Source organism: Nipponia nippon, unplaced genomic scaffold (genome assembly GCF_047370975.1).
Source record: "Nipponia nippon isolate SJK-2023a ecotype South Korea unplaced genomic scaffold, ASM4737097v1 scaffold_1, whole genome shotgun sequence".
In the NCBI taxonomy this organism is placed as follows: domain Eukaryota; kingdom Metazoa; phylum Chordata; class Aves; order Pelecaniformes; family Threskiornithidae; genus Nipponia; species Nipponia nippon.
The window spans coordinates 90739687-90760716 of record NW_028262290.1 but is presented as its reverse complement, the minus strand read 5'-3'; the positions used below and the strand labels follow the sequence as shown (position 1 = coordinate 90760716).

The 21030-nt window shown below is 37.3% G+C and overlaps 1 protein-coding gene across 9 annotated transcripts in view; it reads right to left on the bottom strand.

The window, feature by feature from the left end:
• Positions 1-1293: 1293 nt before the first annotated feature.
• The window catches only part of RELCH (RAB11 binding and LisH domain, coiled-coil and HEAT repeat containing), an 84103-nt gene continuing 64366 nt past the window's right edge, over positions 1294-21030 (bottom strand). For 6 of the 9 annotated variants that reach the window (XM_087761556.1, XM_087761569.1, XM_087761544.1 and 3 more), the window contains 7 exons: positions 19316-19398; positions 18316-18379; positions 16562-16700; positions 15487-15603; positions 14370-14458; positions 9565-9635; positions 1294-3102 (listed from right to left, as the gene is read on the bottom strand). In XM_087761556.1, the coding sequence (XP_087617682.1) occupies positions 2982-3102; positions 9565-9635; positions 14370-14458; positions 15487-15603; positions 16562-16700; positions 18316-18379; positions 19316-19398 (684 nt within the window). In that variant the 3' untranslated portion in view covers positions 1294-2981. Of the gene's footprint in view, positions 3103-9564; positions 9636-14369; positions 14459-15486; positions 15604-16561; positions 16701-18315; positions 18380-18562; positions 18646-19315; positions 19399-21030 lie in introns of those variants that run through there. The other 3 variants (XM_087761550.1, XM_087761577.1, XR_015705634.1) reach the window with 3 other exon arrangements.

Sequence of the window (21030 nt, the reverse complement as noted above, 5' to 3'; positions counted from 1 at the left end):
GAAGATCGGAAACAAGTAATTTGCCTCATTTATAGTTCTAGAAAACAATCTCTTTCAGAACAAAATATATGCATAATGTTGATCAGCCTTACGTTTACTCTACAGAAAACATTTAGATTGTGAACACTCGTTCAGGCAGCTGTGTACCTTCAGCCCACTGATCATCTTTGCTTAAGAGTCAATCCTTTCAAGCTGTAGAAGTTCAGCCAACGTTTTAGTTTTTTACAGAATCCTTATTTAGGCAAAGTCATAAGCAACTGAAGATAACCCTTTGGGGATGAATTGCTTTCCATGCTGGATATCCAACTGTCTTCTTTTAATGAAGCATCTTCTCCCAAAAGGTTCACTTAACTTGTTTTGCATAATAACAGGAAGGAAAAAAAAAGTTAATTTAAAATATTCTGGTAATTCTTTTCTTTGAAGAGTTCTCTCGCTTCTTTCCCAATCCTGAATGCTACAGTGCCATAGCTAGGAGGAAAAAGAAGGAAAAAAACCCCCAACCATCCCCCAAACCCACACAGAACAACTTCTCGCAATCTTCTTGAACATCTGTCAATATCTGGGAAGCTGATAAAAACTCCTGAAGACAACCTGCATAAGGTTTGTTGCCTACACAGACTTTTTTTCACCTCAGTGGTTACCGTGCTGGTCTTCCTGGGATTCCCGCTTCAATTCCGCTTTGGATCAACTCGCATGAAGTAAAATGCTGACAAGCAAGAGCTAAACTTGCAAGGGGCTGGAGAGACTGGACCTAGCTGGGCAAAGATGCTACGTTTGTACTAACAAACTGAAGAGTCTCATCCCACAATCATCCAAAGTTAAACTGCTGTCACAGTTTTTTGGCTTGCGCTCATTAACAAGTTTCCAAATCACATACTGCTTGAAGTTCAGTGTGGGCTAGGAGCCACTCTCACAGGCAGCCTGCAGGCAGCTGCCCTGCTTTGGAAAGTAGAAGTTTAACCATCAAGAAGTCATTTTGGTCTCATGACTACGGAGCTATCTCTGGCACTGCAACTACAGGAACAGACATAGAAGAGAGAAGGGGGGGGGGGGGGGGGGAACGTGTGGCACAGGAGAGGAGGAGACCCTGCATGAAAATGGCAATAAAGCCACATGACTAGAAGCCAGAGTGAAACAGGCACAGAGAGACAGGAAATTTAGGGAGTTCAGTCTACCATCTGCTATGTAAAAAAAGTTAAGGTTAAAGAATTTCTGCGCGTTAGACCTCTCTCCTGTAACAGCTGTTTTGATGCAATAATCTTTTTCGGAGAAGACTAGAAGTAACAAGACAAGGCAGGTATACAAAACTTTTTATTGACAACAGAACAATAGAGAGGAACGTCACCACTTCCCATTCCTCAGGAATGTCTCCATTTCACAGTCAGTCTGCCAGAAGTATACTTTCATGGTAACAAGCAACACGAAGGCATGGAGCTGTCTATAATCTCAAGAAAAATGTTTCATCAGTGCAGTGCAAAGGGACCGACGTTGTGCAAGTGTGCAGCAGGCCCTGTCACAACACAAACATGGCAGGCAACTGTATTATGCAGAGCCAACAGGCACAGACATGAAGCAGTTAGAAGCCTCAAATTATCTCCGTTATTTCCATCTAAGGGCAATACCTGAAGTGCTGCTCCATCCATATTCTGTTTCAGAAGTGAATACTTTGTTCCCTCGCTCCTTTTGCTTCCCCTGTCCTCAAAGATGTTAATACTTCCAACTGAATGGTACCGTGTCAGAGAATGCCCGAGCTTTTACATTTTGCTGCCTCATACCAGTTCATGCATGCACTTGCGTTTACTTTCAGAAGCTTACATTGACATAAAGAAGGGAAAAAAAATGTGCTGCATAAGAATAAAAGGATTCAGTTGTTAATGCTTCCTTGCTAACAAAAATATTTGGTAGTTGTTGAAGACACTCCTTGTAAGGTCATTTTTATAAAGTACGTATGCAGTCTACTTAACGTTTTAAAGAAACTGCATGTCAGACTCTTAACATCATTTCACATACTCTGAAATTAAATTTGAACTGAGATTCAATCTAAACAACAAAATATCTTAATTTTAGCTTTCACAGTACACAGAACTGCATGCTGAGTGCAAGACGAAAGCCCTCTTTCTCCTGCAAAAGTTTCCTCTGCCTGCAAAACTGTACTGGGACCCCTGTGTAGTACCTTATACACTTATTAATTTATCATGTTTTTCCTTTACTTAGTGGATGTGCCTCTGGATGTGTGAGCTGGTTGTTAAAGTGCTTTAAAATAAAACAAAACCCCCAACAAAAGAAAACATCCCTCAAAAAACCACAACAGGTGCGAGAATTTTATCTGAAGGACTTTGTACAGCATTTACAATGTTAGCATAAAGCATCTGAAACATGAGCATTCCCTGCAGACTGATGCAGTGCAAGCAGTCTCATACATTAGATACTGCAATTCCTCTGGATTCAAGATGCACAATACTTACAAAAACAACCCTAGAAGCACAGACAAATGCTGGTGGCTCTTCCTCTTCTTTTTAGAAACAATAAAAAAAATCTGCATTACTCTTTCATAATTTAAATACATAAGTAATCTCCACTTTTATTACTTCATGACAATGACTTCAAATTTACATTATTTTAAGTACCGTCATAATAGCTCCATGTATAATACAGATATTTGCTGATATCCTGTCAGAAAATTAAAAAACAAAACAAAAAACCAACCTTCCACTATATAAAAAAAATTATGCTGGAAAGACAAGAACACGGAACAGGGACTTGGTACAGACTATGATTTCAGTTTTATATCAACCACAGTTAACCCAAAATTAACAGATACACAGCGATATTCAAAAGCAGTGCAAATATCTTTGGAGGTTAGAATAAAATTATACTACAAGAACATAAGACAGAAGAAAATAAAAGGCAAGTACTTCAAGTACAGGAACCAGTCTCTGTGAGGTCCATCTTAGTGTTAGCTGGGAGTTCCTTTTCCCATCTTACTTTTTCCTCTGAAACACATTCGCCAACATTGCACCTGATGTAGTCAGCTGGCCCATTTTGTTCAAAAACTTGGTCTTTGTATCTTCACTCACAAGGCTCGCTGCAATCGACATTGAGCTAGGAAAGTAAAAAATTCAGTGACATAAGACGACAAAGAAAAAAGAACACTGTTCTGTTTTTTAATAAGCAACTGCATTGTCCTTGCATTTTAGAGGTTTCAAGATCACAACAGACCAGTCCATCAAGAAGAACTGAAAAACCATCACCACCAAGCCCAAATACACACTGTTAAATGAATTATCATGCCCTCACAGTCCTAGTGAAAAGCTGCGAACTATTTTTCTGCACACTAGTTTTTACTGCCTTTAGAAGTCACCGCGTTAGCATTTGTTAGCTATTTGAAAGTTGCTCTAGTGGCAAATACCTCCGTAAAAGATTGGCTTTACCTTCTCACTGGAAATGTCAATCCTTGTTTATTTAATATAAGAACAACAGTACTGGTTCAGACCAAGGATCTATCTAGCCCAAGTATCCTGTCTCCAACAGTGACCATTAGCAGACATGTAGGGAAGAGTAAAAGCAAGGTAAGTACAAAACGGTGACCTCTCTCCTTAATTCCCAACTCTCTTATTTTCCACATATTTCCACCTGAGTAGAGTTTAAAATTGGTGTGGACTGTCAGTCTAGCAACTCCTAATGAATCTTTATTTTGTATTACTTGTTCAGCTTTCCCTCGATCCCCTTGTAAATTTCTTGTAACCCTCACCCTTGGGCACTGAGTCCCACTAGGTCTTCCCCTGGCTGGGTAAAGAGCTTTCTCCTTCTGTCTGTTGTGAATGTGACTCCTGCTACCTTTGCTTGAGTGTTCCTACTTCGTACGTGCTAGAGAAGACAACGGGGAGTCCACATTTTTCCCCACAAACCGGACTAGAAGGAGCAAGCCAATTGATGCTGAACCTACAAGATGCTACAACTTCAAAAAACATGTTAAGAAATTATCCCAATGCTGCAAAATTAACTGACTTTTTTTTTTTTTTTAAATTTACAACATATCCGTGAGCTCAACTTCATATATATGTAACTGTTTAGCATAGTAGGAGTAATCTGTCTCAAGACAAGAGTGCAACAAGGCAAACGTATGATAGCATAAACATTAATTCTATTAATTCCATGCTTCCTATATTTGTAGTATAATGTAGTATAATTTGTAGTAAATGGCAAACATGTTTTTCAACATTAGATAGGGCCAATTTTACAAAACATTACCAGTGAAATTCTCCCTTGTGAGCTCTGTATGGACTCTACGTTTCAAAATTATACCTAAGATCACAAGATCCGTCTTACTGGCACAGGCCAGCTTCCAGGAACTGACTTTTCAGTCTGCAAGGTTATAAAAGGTTCTGTTAGACACTTTTGCATCAAGGCAGGTCAAGTTACAGTTAACTCCAAATTGCTTCAACAGAATTTGAATTATTTCTTCCAAGGTAGCAGGGATGCATTCAGTATTTTTTCCCCATTTCATACCACAAAGAAAGGTGCTTAGCAGTAACGAATTCTGGTTCTTTTTAAACAGAGTACTTGAAAAAACAAAGGGAAGCTTCTCACTAAAGCTGTACTGTGGATCTACAGGCAGCTTAATGGTATCATAACTATATCCCTTCAAATGTATCCCCCACTCCTATTTTTTAAGCTGACGTGACTCCCTGTCTCCTGCATTTCCACAGTGCCTAACGGACCGAGATCCTTCAAGTGGCTTTAGGCATGCCTCACACAGCATACCTAAGAGTATCACAAAACACACTCCTAGGTATTTTTTTCAGTACATCATCTATTAATGGAACAGGTTACTGAAATAAATCATCTCATTTTAAATCTTATTATTAGCTGGTATTTTCTGAAAGCTCTGTGAAGTTCCTCATTATCAAATATTCAGTGTTTAAGCATAATTTTATTGAAAGTATGATGTCTGAATTTTTAGTAAAGTTTAAAATTTTGAAAATTGTTCTTAGGTTTTTTCTCTTTTTAGACAACATCTGATTATAATTGACATTTTAAAAATAATCTTTTTATTCTATTTAGCAGCCAGTGATGATGACCTACAGCTGTTTTGAAATGATTTATAAACTTTTAAAGTGAACTATTTCTTTCAGGCACAATCACATAGCCAGACATCTTTGGCTTGATTAAACATCTACAGTCAACTAGGGAATTGCATATTTTCAGTTGATAAAACTTAGCAGCTAAGTTACTACTACTGTAAGATGGATTTCTTGTGCAAGTTCCCTTGATTTCATGATAAAGCAAGGGCATATAAATTATGTAAATAACAGTTTATACTAGCTATCAGCTGGTTAACAACCAGAAGCTATTCCAGCTATTATGTATCCTAGAATTTTGTGTAACTAGGGAAAAGGATTTGGGAAATTTAGTACATACCACGCATTAGCAACATTAAGAAAATAAAATTGCTTACTTCAGAGAAGAAAGCCTAGCAACTGGTGACAAACCTGTAGTTTTAAGCAAACGGTGCTGTCATTATTCTAACGATCCTGAATAAGTTTGAGGAAAACCAGGAAATGTTCACTTGACTTTCAAAACAGTTTTGGGGGATATCAACCATCTGATGTTAAAAATTAAGAACTGGAGTGTCTAGAAGTTCATGTTTTCTAATATTACATTACTGTAAATAGATAATCCACGACACTTGACATACTTAAAAGTTTAAATATGCCCTAAAAGTACTTCTATGGTTATACAAATTGAACATTTACACATAATAAAAGCAATATGAAATCAAATAAATTGAGTCTCATGTCTTTAAAAAATAATCAGAGAAACCAACAAGGCAATAACTTATCTTGCTTGAAACAAGTAGTCCTATAGAAAAGTCCTTGCATTTACTCATTAAAAAAAAAAAAAAAAGCAACAACAAACAAACCCACAAACAAAAATAATGTGTAAACATCAAATTTTTGACCAGTGTCTAGATGAATTACATGCTACACAGATTTCTGCCTGTTTTACAGGGAAGCTTTAGGCCAAAACAAACATCCATGCTGGACATTTTATAAAAATCAGTTTGTAACATAAGTTGTTACCCAAGATTGAAATACCTTGTTAATTGCTAAAGAAAATGTTTAACAAAAGTGGGTATCAAATATTTAAAAAGACAAAGTTCAATCTTTTTTTTTTTTAAAACTATTTCTGTCACCCCATATTATTTGACCAACCTTTTCTAACAATAAGGGGCAAAGACAAGATAAAGAACAGCATCTTATGATTGCTTTTGCATCTAGTTTTATTTCTCTGCATGCATTCTCATGTTGGTAACAAAAAAAAAATCAGTGATTTATCTCCTAGCTGCATTTAAATCCTTCGTCAAATATATATTTAACACTAAAATTGGGAACTGAAATTGGCAAGGGCTTAGCAAGAAAAGGCGATACTCATGTACATGAAAAGGTCATTTCTTCAGTGGTAAAATATTTTGTGTTCATTTTGTACAGTAAAATATTGCAACCGTAGCCTGATTTTTAATAAGAAAGGGGAAGGCTAATTAAAGAATGAAGGAACACATTGTGAAGACTTATCCTTTTCAAATCTTACAGTTTTCAGCAGCTGCATTCTAAAAGAAAATTCACTGGATGTTGTATCATATTTGCATTTATCTGTTTCTACAGTGGCTTAATAGGACTAACTGTGATTTCACAATATTTTCATAAGAGGGACTGTAAATAATACAGACCTCTTACATTTAGGTTAACATGTCTCCACTGATACAAGCTAAAGCAAGGTAAGTCTAAACCCTATGTGAAATTAAAGTTATCACTCAAACTCTAGCCACGCAGAGAACAGCTTTGATGAACTAAATAGGTTAAAACATTTGAGAGGTGCAAAAGCACACATTTGAAAAATAAAAATTAAAAATACTGTCCAACTGAAGAGCACCACTTGAGAATTAGGAAGAGCTCAACCAAGGAATTTTGTTTCATGACCTTAGGTTTCACAGTTCAGTTAATGCAGGTAAAATAATAAAGAACCTTCACGTTAAGGTTAATAGTGTTCTTTAAAGAGACCAGTTTGATATTGCGTACATTTGCTGCATTCTGCGAGAGAAAAAAATTTCTTTCAGAATACAATTGCCTGAGAAGGAATCAATTTCATATTTTCTAATGAACTCTCCTAAAAGGCTGTCAAGAAGTTGCTCAAGAAGCAACAAATTAATTTACTTCAAAAAATGTTTATCAGACATAAAATTCTAATCTTATATATTTAGATACATATGCTGCTTCTATTCTTTTCCTTACATAGTCAAAGTCTGAGGTGGTGGCTTTTTTATTGCACAAAGCATTGGGTCCATAAAACCCAGGCAGGGGAAATATTTGCAAAGTAATAGATGGCCATGCATGCAACTGATTCTAATGAATCAACTTGTTAGTCAAAATATTAAGTCATTGCTTATGTGGAGGGATGTCCTTGCACAGATTGGCTGGCGAGAGTCTATAGCAATTGCTTAACATCAGATCTGCAGAGTCTGGCTGTTAATTCTGCCTTATCACAACTACCTATTGGGTATCTGCTACGTAAGGTACATAGTACAGGGAAGATCTTGATAAAACGAATGCTTACTTGCAAAAAGAAGGATGGGTCTAATGGGGCAACTAGCAAGTTTCTATCTTGCCAAGAATCATTATTGGTAGGTTATTTTCTGAGGGAATACCTGGCTTAAGTGACAACCATTAATGTAGCTGAAGGCAAGCTAAGCGTTCACCATTCTTTAAAAATCAAAAGCAAATACACAGCTGCTGAAGAACCTGAAGGATACAGGAAGGGGATGGGCATTCAGAGTATGGCTACTGGGGGGACACATAGGTATGCATGCCAGAAAGCTCCCTTTAAGAGAAGGAAGAAAGGATAAGGGCAAAAGTACAAAGCTTGAGGAAGTAACATAGCGAAGCCCTGGGAAAAAACAACAGCATGAACGAATGCATTTTTTCATTCTTGACTGACTAGCTATTTATGTTGCAAGCAAGGGATATTCCTGTGGAGTGATTAAGTCAAATATATTGTTATTCTGCGAATAACTAATATGTCAAAGAAATAACTATTTCATCATGAAAATAGCCACTCAACTGGAATACCCTTAGTCAGTACAGTCCCTACTTCATAATATTGCCACATGAACAGGAAAGAGGAAAGAAGGTGACTGACAGTGCATTCTTCAGATCTTAAAGGTTTTGTATTTCTTCTCCCTTAGACAGGACTTCTATATGACTAGACAGAACCAACTACCTTACTTGAACAGATACACTAGAGACTGTGATTTGTTGTAGAACCTGGACATTTTTAGCCTTAAAATTATTTCACTTCCAAAGTCTAAAGTTCCTTTCTAGTACACCTTTAAGAGTTGTCCTGATGCTCATGTCTCAAATGGATTCAGTTCTTACTACACTCCATTCACCATCAACTACACCAGTAAACAAGCTAATTACCACTAGTAAAGCCTGAGATACTTTATTTGGTGCATGAGAGACCATCTTTTTCCACACCATGTCTCTTCTGTTCAATTCTTTCACACCTTTTCTATTTCAGTCATTTTCAAACTACCGGTTGTTTCCAGGATTTTGCCTGAGCTCTTTCAAGAAGTAAATTCTATCAATCTGTTACTGATATGGAAGCATGACATAAACGAGTTTCAGTAATTGTCTTGATTCCCATGGCAAGGTATCAGGACTGAGGACAGATTCTCTTTTTCAGATACCTACTGTTTCTTCTCAAACTCTTCCTGGCAAAACTGCTAAGGATTCATTAAGTTATATAATAATCCATGAGAAGTTACCTGCTGGTATGCCATTCCAGGCAACAAGAAGGCAAAAGAACACATACACCTCATCATACTGATGCTTAGCTTTCCAAATTTGTGGGTCTGTTAGCTTCTTTTGTTATCAGGAGACACACACACGATACCACCTCTACCACATGAGGCAAATTGATGCATGTACACCATGTGTCCAATGCCTCACTGGAGAGCTGGGTTTACTGTGCATTTGTAGAACGGGTGTTTTACTGAAGTGCAACATAAGTGGCATTTTCCCAAAGCCAACACATTTACTTAACAGCGTATTCACGCAGGTAGGTCAGTTTGTACACTGGAGAAACTGTTCTTGTGTGCACTAGTCACATGTAAGCAAAGACGGCAGCCTGGAGCAGGTCATTACCACGACCAGAACAATTCCTTCAGCCTGCAGGCCACCCCCATGAAAGAGGGTTGCAAGGTGCATGCCACATGTGGTGCTCTAAGCACTTGGGCCAAGCACTCCTTGCTTTCTCAGATTGAGGACAGAAATTCAATTACTGCTTTAAATGGATAAAAATTTAAGAAGAAAGTAATGGGTTGTCCTGTGTTTTACACTGGAGACAGAAACAATCACAAACGGAATTAAAGTTCCTAAAACCTGCTTTCAAATACAGAATATGTCAGTGCGGGATTTCTGGTCACAAGCCTTGGGCACCATTATGGAATAGACTCTGCAGAACATTAATCTGAAGGCACAGAAAAAAGAGAAGTGGAAGTCTTACCCCTGCGGTTCTTGGACAGTCTTGTTTTCCACTTTCTGTTCACACTCTTTTATCATGGAGCTTAAAATAACCTAAGACACATAAGGAAGAGATATACATGACATTTTTTCTTTGGCATTAATGTTTAGTATGAAATCTGCTCTGCAATGAATTCTGACATTAGTAGAACTATTTAAAAAGTTTCTCTGTTGTTTTTCAAGTGCATTTAAATTCCAGCTATCTGATAATATGTTGTGGCTAGAAACAACAAAACCATTCAAAATACTTTAAGAAAGAAAATGTTTTTGAAGTAGTTACAGGAGTTCAAGACTCTCTTCTGCTTCTCCTGGCTTTTTAAAATACAGCTAAAGCAAACTCACTTCTGTGACACACCTCCTTATCTTCCTTTTTTCAAACAATACTTTCATTTATTAGCAATTAACTTTGACATACATTCACCTTCCCTCTATTTTCCTTTAGAGAGTTTTCAAGTACCTTTTAAAATGCGTATCTTTACCAACATTATGCATGAAAGAAAAAGCAAGGAAAGAAAAGAAATAAGCGTGATGGCATCCTGAGACAACACCTTCATGGAAAATTTCACTGGTGTCTCCCAGGGTTTTTATGAATCAAGGCTTTTTTTCCCCCTACTGAAGCGATTGCAGCGTTAAAGGTTTCTGCACAATATTTAAGACTAGAAGCACCCCCACACTGACATTTTACATTTCTCTAGCATACCAAAAATAAAGGAATGTTTCCCAATAGCAGGCTTTGAAAGAAATCATACAATTCATTGGACAGGTATACAACTCCCTGCTCTGCCCACAACAGTACTGTTTTAACACATTAAGACAAAAGCATTTGAAACACTTAGGCAAAGCAGTTGCAATGCAGAGTGTGAAACTATAAACGTACACCCCCCCCCCCCCCCCGCCCCCGCCCCCGCCGAAATAGAGACTTTCTCTGCTCACAGCTCAGGAAAAAGCTAAGCACTTTCTCTGAGACACTAAACTTAAAATCTCAAAGCTACAAGCAACTGAAATTAATAGTGTCTTACCAAAACCTGAATATATACAATAGACGAAAAAACAAAACCTAATTGCAATCTCTAAAATACAGATCAGTCACTAATGGTTACTACCAAGTGATAACTATTTACAGATGTATTTAAATACATAAAAAAGCTGGTTTCTGTCAAATCCCTATTAGACAGCTGCAGCACAAAATATCCTTTAAAACCATTTATTACACTGATAAGATGTGGCCTGGTCTGCAGATATGTGCCATTGTTCACTCTACTTCTCCAAAAGTATTACTTCAACATTTGAAACAGTTTGGGTAGCAGGTATTATATACCCTTATATACCCTTGAATGTTTCAGAAAGCAGCATTCAAACCTGTGTACGAGTCTAAGAGGACTACAACTCTTACTGCTAAATTTGCTGTCCTTCATTTGCATAAAATCTTATGCAAGTACTTGAACTCAAGAGTACAGAGGTACGAGAGAAATGCATTCAGAATTCCAGTGAAAAAGCAAGCTTTTCTTTCTGTATCAAAAGAAAACTGAAATTTCTAAGCACAGCGGCCATGACTTTTGTTACTTAGCATTTCTACCTGTACAATGGAGCACTTCTACATTTTTGTGCATCTATCTGAATCTAGATGTTCCAAGTATCAACAATATGAAGTCTTGATCAAGGGGGAGAATAATTCAGCAAGCACTCGGAACCATTTGAATACCAGAATGGAGCTCCCATCCATTGCACAGCTCCTTCTGGGAAGGCTGCATAATTCTTGGATGAAGTGGAGCAATTCTTCACTCTTCCCCAAATTAATTTGTCTTAAAGTTCAGGGTGAAACAGAGGAAAGGTATAAATATAATATCACATGGCAATTTTCCATTATGATATTGCACATACTGCTCACACCTCTTCCCTTGGGTTCTCTTTGTTTGGTCATAGGACTGACTATGAAGTCATTTAGACCTCCTTTAAGAAGGATATTTCAGAGATTTAAATGTCTCTAAATATAGTTACAAGACATAACACGTGCTTAAGTATTATAAACAATACTGCAGATGGACTAAATATTTTTATCAAGTACTGATTATATCTCACTATCATGCAACTCACAATCCCATTATTCTGAAATGGAAATAGAAGGCAAGTGAAGAAGGGAGAAGAAGGGACTTGACATGGAATTAGAGATGCTGGCAAAGTATTTGAAATGTCTGCACAAGGTGAAATGTTTATTTTAAAGATGAGAGGGTCTGGCTTAAATGCCCAACTTGCACTTTTGTTTATATGAATGAAAGGAAAGCAAATATGAGGGATAAGTGGTAAACGCTGCTTGACAGGATCACAAGCCAATCCCGCAAATGTTACAATTCCAAGATGAGCATAAACTCTGTACTGATGTTAGAGCCACAAGAGCTAAGGCCCTGTGAATGAGAAAATGTGTTTCTGTAACTGATATGCCATTTGAATCGTGAATAACACCATGGTGACCAAAATAAGAAAAGGGTTAATTCTGTTTATGCAAATGTCTAATTATTTGAAACAGTAAATCACATTTACTTCAGAAAACTCAATTTTAAGACAGAAGGCTTGAAAGACAGACACTAGAACTAACTGGGCCTCAGAGGTCTCTATCATGGCGCCTACAAACATCCTGTTGTAGCAAGGAGCTGATTAAGCACCAGATTTCCATTTCTACAGTAAAAGCTGTAGTGAGTTTTCTAACCCACTGGAGCAGGAGTAAATATCTTTAAATTTATGTTTCTCTCTGGCTAAAACAATAAAGCACTTGGCATCATGCCTGAAGCCAATTAATCACAGTGATGCAGAATGTGGTAAAAGAGGATTGAGAGCTGTCTTTATTTATTTATTTATTTTTAATCCTATTTAAGCCCTCAGTTCCTTCTCTGGCTACAAAACTCAAACTCAATCAAATAAGCTCTTTTGTGCTAACTCAGGGCATCTTTTGAACTTACTGTGCCCTTAAACCTTAGAAGTTGCACTAACTACTATATAAAAACAAAGTATTTGTATTTGTACCAGTTATACCATTAGTGAATATGACAGAACAAAGAAAATGAAATTAAATCCAACTTTTGCCTACTGCAGCTTTCAGATTTATTCTTAGACTTCCCAAAACACAATACATCTCCCAGCTCACTCTGAATACAGAGCATCATCAATGCCAGATCTCATCCAGGGCTGCCTGTGGTAAGGAAGTACAATTCTTTTGCCTTTGACTGATGCACTGTTGTCCCTTCTGACTCAGCCCTCTGAAGTCAGATTCTTTCCTTTTAGGCCTGAAAGTTCCTCAAATTAATTCAACTCCAGTTCCACATACTGTAAATTATATAAAGTAATATAATAATATACGGAAAGTAAAAGAATGAGACTATAGGCTATTAGACTGAAAATATAACTGAAGAAGGGACTTTGTTACCAAGTATAAAAACTTAGAACTCCTAGAAGAATATAGCTGTCTCAATTAAGTCACTTTTGTAACCATAAGGAAAAGAAATTACTTTTCTCAAGTACAAAGTAATCCATGAAAGTGCAGTATTAACATTTTGATTAAATCTTTTCCTCCATCTCTTGAAATGTTCACACTGTCAAGATTTTCCCAACATGCAACTAAACTACATCTCTTGTTTTCAGCTACTGACTTAATATCTATGTGTTTCAATGTCTGTTAGTGTTCACCCTCTTCAAGTATTTACAAAAAAGTGCACGGACACATGGCCAAGATTTTCAAGTTTCTCAAGTCAGCTACTCCTGCTAACTCTTTTCTTTTGCTACTTTCTGTAAGCTCCTTCTACCAGAGGAGATCTTGTTAGCTTCTGTGTTGTCCTGTCTACTTATTATAATCTGCTTTTTACAATTCACACAAGCACAGAATGGTTGAGGTTGGACGTCCCTTGGTCCAACCCCCTGCTCAAGCAGGGCCACCTACAGCTGGTTGCCCAAGACCTTGTCTAGACAGCTTTTAAATATCTCCAAGGATGGAGACTCCACCACCCCTCTGGGCAACCTGTGCCAGTGCTTGGTCACCATCACAGTAAAAAAGTGTTTCCTGATGTACAGAGGGAACCTCCTGTGTTTCACTTTGTGCCCACTGCCTCTGGTCCTGTCACTGGGCACCACTGAGAAGAGCCCGGCTCAATCCTCTTTGCACCCTCCCTTCAGGTATTTATAAGCCTTGACGAGATCCCCCTGAGCCTTCTCCTCTCCAGGCTGAACAGTCCCAGCTCTCTCAGCCTCTCCTCCTATGAGAGATGCTCCAGTCCCTTCATCTTCATGGCCCTTCACTGGACTCTCTCCAGTAGGTCCATGCTTCTGTACTGGGGAGCCCAGAACTGGACACAGTACTCCAGATATGAAGTGCATCCCATGTATTTCAGGACTACACTTTCCTCATCTTTGCCTATCATTTCTCTCCTGCACTCCACCAATTTTCATCTGCATTTCCTTGGATATATTGTGGCCATTGATTTTAGTGTATCCTTGTTTTGATGAAAAAACGGATGGTAAAAACATTTCCTTTTTCTTAAGTGTACAAAGATCTCTTTTTCTACATGCACTTCTGACAGTTGAATATTTCTCTGCAGAGGTCCTCAGCTTTGAAATACATTTTTAAAGATTTTACTGTTTTTTAAATCTTGAAACCTATTCCTCATCAAAAAAAAACGTCAATGATACGTTTTGATACCACTTATGAGTAGCTCTCCTTAACTTTTTGTTTTAAATACCACTACATCTCAACTTTTGCTGCCACCTGCATCTCATACTCAGTTAGTAAACATAGCTACTCACCTCATGCTCTGGTGAGAGATGTTCCATGTCAGTTCGTAAACACTTAAGTCCTGGTAAAAAGTGATTGACCATTAAATCCTCTGAAATAACTAAAAACCAGGTTGTTAAGGTTTTATAAGGATTTTCTTCTGAAATTATACCATTTTTTTTCTGTCTTCTGATAATGTTATTGTACTGAACACAGGGACAAGCTACAGCAGCAAAATCCAAGAAAACAGAACAGCATTTGGCACTTCACGACTAACAAAGAAGAAAAAAGACCTTAAATATGTTTAACTTCATATATCCATACCATTCTTCTAATATTTTTTTCTTAATTTACTGGTTTAAGATCAAGGGCTTTGTTTTTGCAGCTTTTTTTTTAAAGTATCTATCAGTTCCACTGTATTGGGCCTGGCTGAGATGGAGTTAATTTTCCCCATAGCAGCCCTCATTGTGCTGTGCTTTGTATTGGTAGCTAGAAAGGTGTTGATACCACACCAGTGTTTTGGCTACTGCTGAGCAGTGCTCCCACAACATCAAGGCTGTCTCTCCAACATTCCCCCCTCACCAGTAGGCTGGGGGTGGGCAAGATCATGGGAGGGCACACAGCCAGGACAGCTGACCCAAACTGACCAAAGGGATATTCCATACCATATGACCTCTGCTTAGCAATGAAAGTTAAGAGAAAGGAGGAGGAGGGCGGTAATTCCTTATTATGATATTTGTCTTATGCAGCAACTGCTATGCATACTGAAGCCCTACTTCCCAGGAAGCGGCTGCACATCACCTGCTGATGGGAAGTAGAGAATAAATCTTTTGTTTTCCTTTGCTTCTGCACCTGGCCTTTGCTTTATTAAACTGCCTTTATCTTGACCCATGAATTTTTTTCCATCTTATTTCTGCCCCCTCCCCCCCCCCCCCGGTGAGGAGGTGAGTGATACAGCAGTTTGGTGGGCACCTGGCATCCAGCCAAGGTCAACCCACTACATCCACCATCTGTGAAAAACTCTTCTTTATACTAAACAGATCATGTTTTACGTCACACATTCAAAGACAAACTTTGTTATTTCTCAAGTATTAATCTTCTGCCCCCCCCAGAGAATTAACAGCTAAACTTCCCCCCAAAAAAAGATACAACAACAGGAAAGAGCACTGTAGGCTTCAAACAGGTGGGTAGCGATATCCAGTCTCTTCGAATCCACAGACTGCTGGTTGTTGACCAAGGCTAACTTGTGCAAGTGTGGAATAACAACTGTAAAAGTAAATACTGGAGTAAGTATTTGAAATTGCTTTCCATAGACTTGCTTAGAATTAAATGGTTGTGAAGTGGCAATCGCAGGCATCTGAAGCATCACACATCAGTGTGGAATAATAACTGGAAGTAATGGCTTTTGATGGGACTGCCTTGCAGATTCAACTGATCAACTCAAACTTGAAATAAAACTGTGGTAACATCACCTAAAATAAAAAGGTACCTCAGAGTACCTTTGACATAGTAACAGTTTACAGCAAATATTTTGCAACGTTATTACTCTCCTGCTGCTAAAGCTGTCTAAAATATGCTTCTATTTTATAAATACAGCTGATAAGCTAGTGACAGAGATATGCGTGTCATGAGAAATCTTCACAGACTATAGAGGAAGCCTGTCTAATGAGTTTAGCCTGCTAAACTAGATGCCTGCAGTTGGGAGGCATGATAGCTCCATATGTTTTGTTTACAAGTATCTTCAAGACAGTCTAACAATTGACTTTGCTCTTCTATGTGCTTTACATTTCAGGGCCATGAAAAAAAGCCGCTTTGTTAATCTGGAATGCACTTACATTTAAGATGTGTGGAATACTTGAAATTTATATGCCAGCAGGGGGGGAAGCAATGGGGGAGCAGAGGAGAGGAAGGCATTTTACAAGACATTTTGTCAAGTAATTAAAAAAAAGACAACTTCAAATTTGCCCTGCAGCAAAGTGGCCAGTCCCCTCCAGCACTGAAATCATTCATCACTATGTGCTGGTGTTCTATATAGACACCATTGTTAGGTAAAGTGAAAATTATATTGGCAAAGTCTTAAATACTGGGACATATCAAACTCTGAAAACAAGAGTTTTCATCAAACTCTGTAAAGACAAAAAAAAAAAAAAATCAATATAACCAGCATACTATTATCTTTGGGACAGAAAGAGGAAGACCGCGTCTTCCCACTGATGCAACTTACATTCATCTCTAAATCTGGGCTCAGCATTAGGTCCAACTCTTCCAAATGTTTTTATGATTTCTGTATGTAGAGAATGTTGGTCTTGATATTGAGGGTCCTCCAAGAAAGATGCCAGCTGCATTTTTACTCTTTCCAGAAGCTTAAATATTCCCAGAGAAATAAAAAGTACACAAAAGAATGAAGATGCTAGAAATCGTTATGGTCAGTTCAGAATCTGCCTATGATCTTCCATATTTCAGACGACAAACCTTGGACCTTCTGTTAATTTACAGTTTTTTCTGACAGGATGTTTCAAACTCTTCGATGCAGCCCTACATTTTAAAGACTGTTAACAGTGTTTTAATCTGATCTGTCTTTAACTACAGACAGGTGCTTCCACATAGCTGGTCTTTCCTCCTGAGGTTTACTTGGTTTTGATACTCACGTTTTTTATCTGCTATTAAAATTTCCCTCTTACTATTAATATCTTTGGAGTTTTCCTGTTTAATTAGAACTGAATTCACTTTTTTTTTTTTTTTGCAATATATCTCAATTAGTATGCTGAAAAATTTTCTGCAGAGGACAGAGATGCAAAAGCAAGCATCATAAAATCAATGGAATTAAAAAGATTTCTTCAACTAAAGGCTAAAAAACCTGAAAATACAAATATATCTAAGATGACATAAGTATTTAATTTGCATTCAAAGTTGTAAAAATAACATCATCTAATACATTTTGGAAGGCGGGATCACCTCTGTACTCTAAGGCTTATTATAATTAGTGCAATGGATACAGTAATTTTTCTGTGGTAACAAAACAGTATTCTTCCCAAACTGATTATAGGCATGCATTCCAAGCTACAAAATTGTAACTTATCCATCTTCCAAGTACTTGTGAGTCATCACTGACTTCTCACATTTCCTCAAACGCATTCTTTTAGAATATGTCGAAATTACAGGAAGAATGCAAACTCTGCAAAAAGCTGCAAGGACTTGAAGAAGAAATTTGATTGTACAGTTATTATATAAAACAAAATACAGTATTTCTACTGCTTACAGCAGAATCCTGGGTGTCATTTTCAGAAGTCTGATCTATTACCAAAGTTTCATCATTTAAAAAACAAGGAGGAATTGCATTATCTATATTATCCTCAAGGATTATTTCAGTTATGTCACCATGATGTCTTTTAATGCCATCTTGGACACCATGGGCTAAACCAACATATATGACGGGAACTACAAGAGGCTTGTGCCCTTCTAAAGTAGGTGGAAGCCAAGCAGGATATGCTAAGGCATCTGAAATGGTACAGTGTACTTATGTGGAGCTAACTGAATCCCACCATGACTTTTTGGCTAGCATTTTAAAGTAAAGCTATTTTATTTGGAAATAATGGACTTGGATTTCTCAACTATATTGGACAATGTTTTAAAAAACATTTTGAGCATGGAATTTCCCATCTTCTAGCACAGGCCTCTCCCTCTACATATCTGCTTTTCTTTGTTTATGTTTGGCTTGATATTTAGAAGGAAATGTTTTTACTAGTTAAGAGAGTCAGTTTGTTTCCAAAAAAAAAAAAAAAAAAAAAAAGAAAAAAAAGAGAGACCATTGCTAAACTGGAAAGCAATTTAAACTGGAAAACAATATAGCAAAGGAAAAAAATAATTTATAAGCTGCTTTTTTTTTTCCCCTCCAATTTCATTAATAAATTACTGGATTTATAAAAAAAATCACCTACTTCTGCTACAAAAACAACAGCCTGACTACTTGTGTCTTACCTCTCTTTGAGTAACAGTTTCCATGATGGTCCCAAAAGCAGGAATTGTTGCAATCCTTACTGAACTACAACAGAAAAATAGAGTCTTTAAGATGTATTAAACATTAAGAATAAAATTCATTAAAACTAAAGCAGAATTTAAAAAATTAGTACTTTAAGTTACATTAGTTTCTAACAATGACAAAACAAAAAAGCAGACCAGGAAAAAGACAGACAGGATTAACTCAAGGTCTCAATCTGAAACTCACAATTCAGGATCACTGGACAAGGTAACAAGGGCTGGAGCAACCCGCTTGTCAACTAAGGCGTCATTCATGCCTCGAAGAGTCAGCTGTAAACCAGTCAACATGCAATAAAAAACGGTTTGGTAAACTTGAAGAACTGGGTTAGCTGTGACTGAGGATGGGCAGGCAGGCTCTTGGGGTTTTTCTTGGTTTAGTCACCCACACAAGACATTAAAACGATTAAGAGACTTATTCATGCTGTAGCATTTATTAGTAACAACCTGTTAGTGAGATTAGCAAAGCATCCCTCCTTAGCTTGAAAGAAATATCACATCAGAACGTCCAGGAAATTAAGTACTACGGTCATCTATCAGAAACTAGATACAGCCAAAGCTATTTTACATTTCACTAATGCAGATGATATTTAATTTTGCAGTAGTAAAGCTGATAGCATTACAGAACATATTAATATCCAGCTTTCTGCTAGAAATGATGAAAGCAAATTTCAAAACTGAGAATATGATTAAATATAAAAAAACTTAGAAATTAAATGACATTGATTTAAGTTTTCTATTTAAAGTTTATTCAGCAGTTTTATCCAGTTTAGTTCTAGGTGTTGCAGTAAACCCTTTTATTTACAAACAAGCGGTTTAAAAGTTACATTTGTTTAAAAGTAATTCAGTTTTTGTTCAGCTAGAATAAGAAACAGAACTGATGGCTATTTCTTCCTAAGTATTAAGAGGGATGCTAGGTATATAAGACAGTCAGGAAACTTACATTTCAGGGTCACTGGAGAGAGTAATGAGAGCAGGAACAACTCTCTGAGCTACCAGAGTTTCATGTACCCCCTTCACCAACAGCTGAATGGTCGGAGCAGGGGGGTATCACAGGTGATGCACGGAAAGAGCGAGCACAGTATCATGGGAAGAAGAACGGCAGAACCAAGAGAGAGAAAGAAAAAACACAAAAAGCAAACCAAAATTAGGAGCTAAGCAAATACTGCTACACTAGTGCTTCATATATGCAAAGGCATGAAGAAAGCTGAAGTGGTCTGGCAATCCGCACAAACCTGACGAATTCAACAACATGATGATGTTTTCTCTATTTTCAGCTATTTTAAAACTTGGAACTCTCAAAAGTTTAGCAAGTAATTATGTATTGTAATTCAAATACTAATATTAACGTATACTTAAATACTAAAGCGATGCCAATTTGAGTTTGACAGTTTAATCTAAATGCTGTTCCTAACTCAATGGAATGGTATTTATTATAGTAGGTGGCTCTCACATGCAAAATAGATGTCTTTAGGTAGGCCAAATGCATGTATTTTCCCACACTGAGTGATACCTTTCAGACCTTTTTCAATGTGACGAACAGCACCTTCCCAGATGCCACTAAGCTTTCCTCAAAGTCATTCAAGACTATTTTAGATTTAACCTTAGTTTTTGCAAACTAAGGAAGAGATCAATTTGTTGCAACGCATCCCAAATGTTAAAAACTGAGATCACAGTGAAATATATTACCCATAAATATGTGGAAATTGTTTGAATTCAGATGTTCCCAGGTGATTTTTTTTTTTTTACATTACTTATGGAGCTATATGTAAGCATACGTTTGCTGCATATGTAGCAGATGCCCTTTACCTGTTTTCTACATATGAAAACCTACTAATTTTCAAAACCGACAAGTTCCAAACTTTATCCATATTCAGCAAAACAGGTTTTTTTGTCTGCATTAATAAAAAAGGGAAAGCTTTGATATTTCCATTTTGTATCTCATGTAATGAAGTCTGCACATATTTGCTGGTTTTAGGAGATAAACATAAAAAGCTTATTAGTAGTTTCTTGAGAAATTTGAAGTGTCTTTTTAATTTTTAGCTATATTCTAATTACTCAAATTACATCATGAACACAAATTAAATTCTATGCTTTTCCCCCCCAGCAGTGTAACAAGAGAACACGTAAGATCCATAGGGTGTGGGGAAAGCAGTAGCTGTCAGTATATCACGCAATACTAAAAGCAGGCAATATTTACACGCTCTAACTAGAGAAGGTTTTACATTCTGCTATTTGTTTGAGAATTCCTGCTTTACCAACTCTGAATTTAAAACAAAGCAAATTGTGAAAGACTGGAAGGAACCTGGCTTTCCAGAAGCCTTCTATACACAGCAGTAATTTTTATTAAGCAATATTTGTGTCTGCATGTATGTGCATGCATGCACGGGTGCACACATGCACGGAACATATTGCAGCCTTACAGATAACAACTGGAGAAGGAAGAATGGGGAGAGAGTTGTTAAGCTGTGTAAGAACGTATGCGTTACTGCTGCAAAGCACCTGGAGGAGGAAAGCTGCAACTTCCTATACTTGTTATTCAGAAAGTATTAGGAATGTCAATTCAACTACTACATTTTAACATTAATACATTTCACGATTATTTACAGTGGCAACAACTTAAAGTGCTGATGTGTTGAGCTTATGGCCTACTCTTCG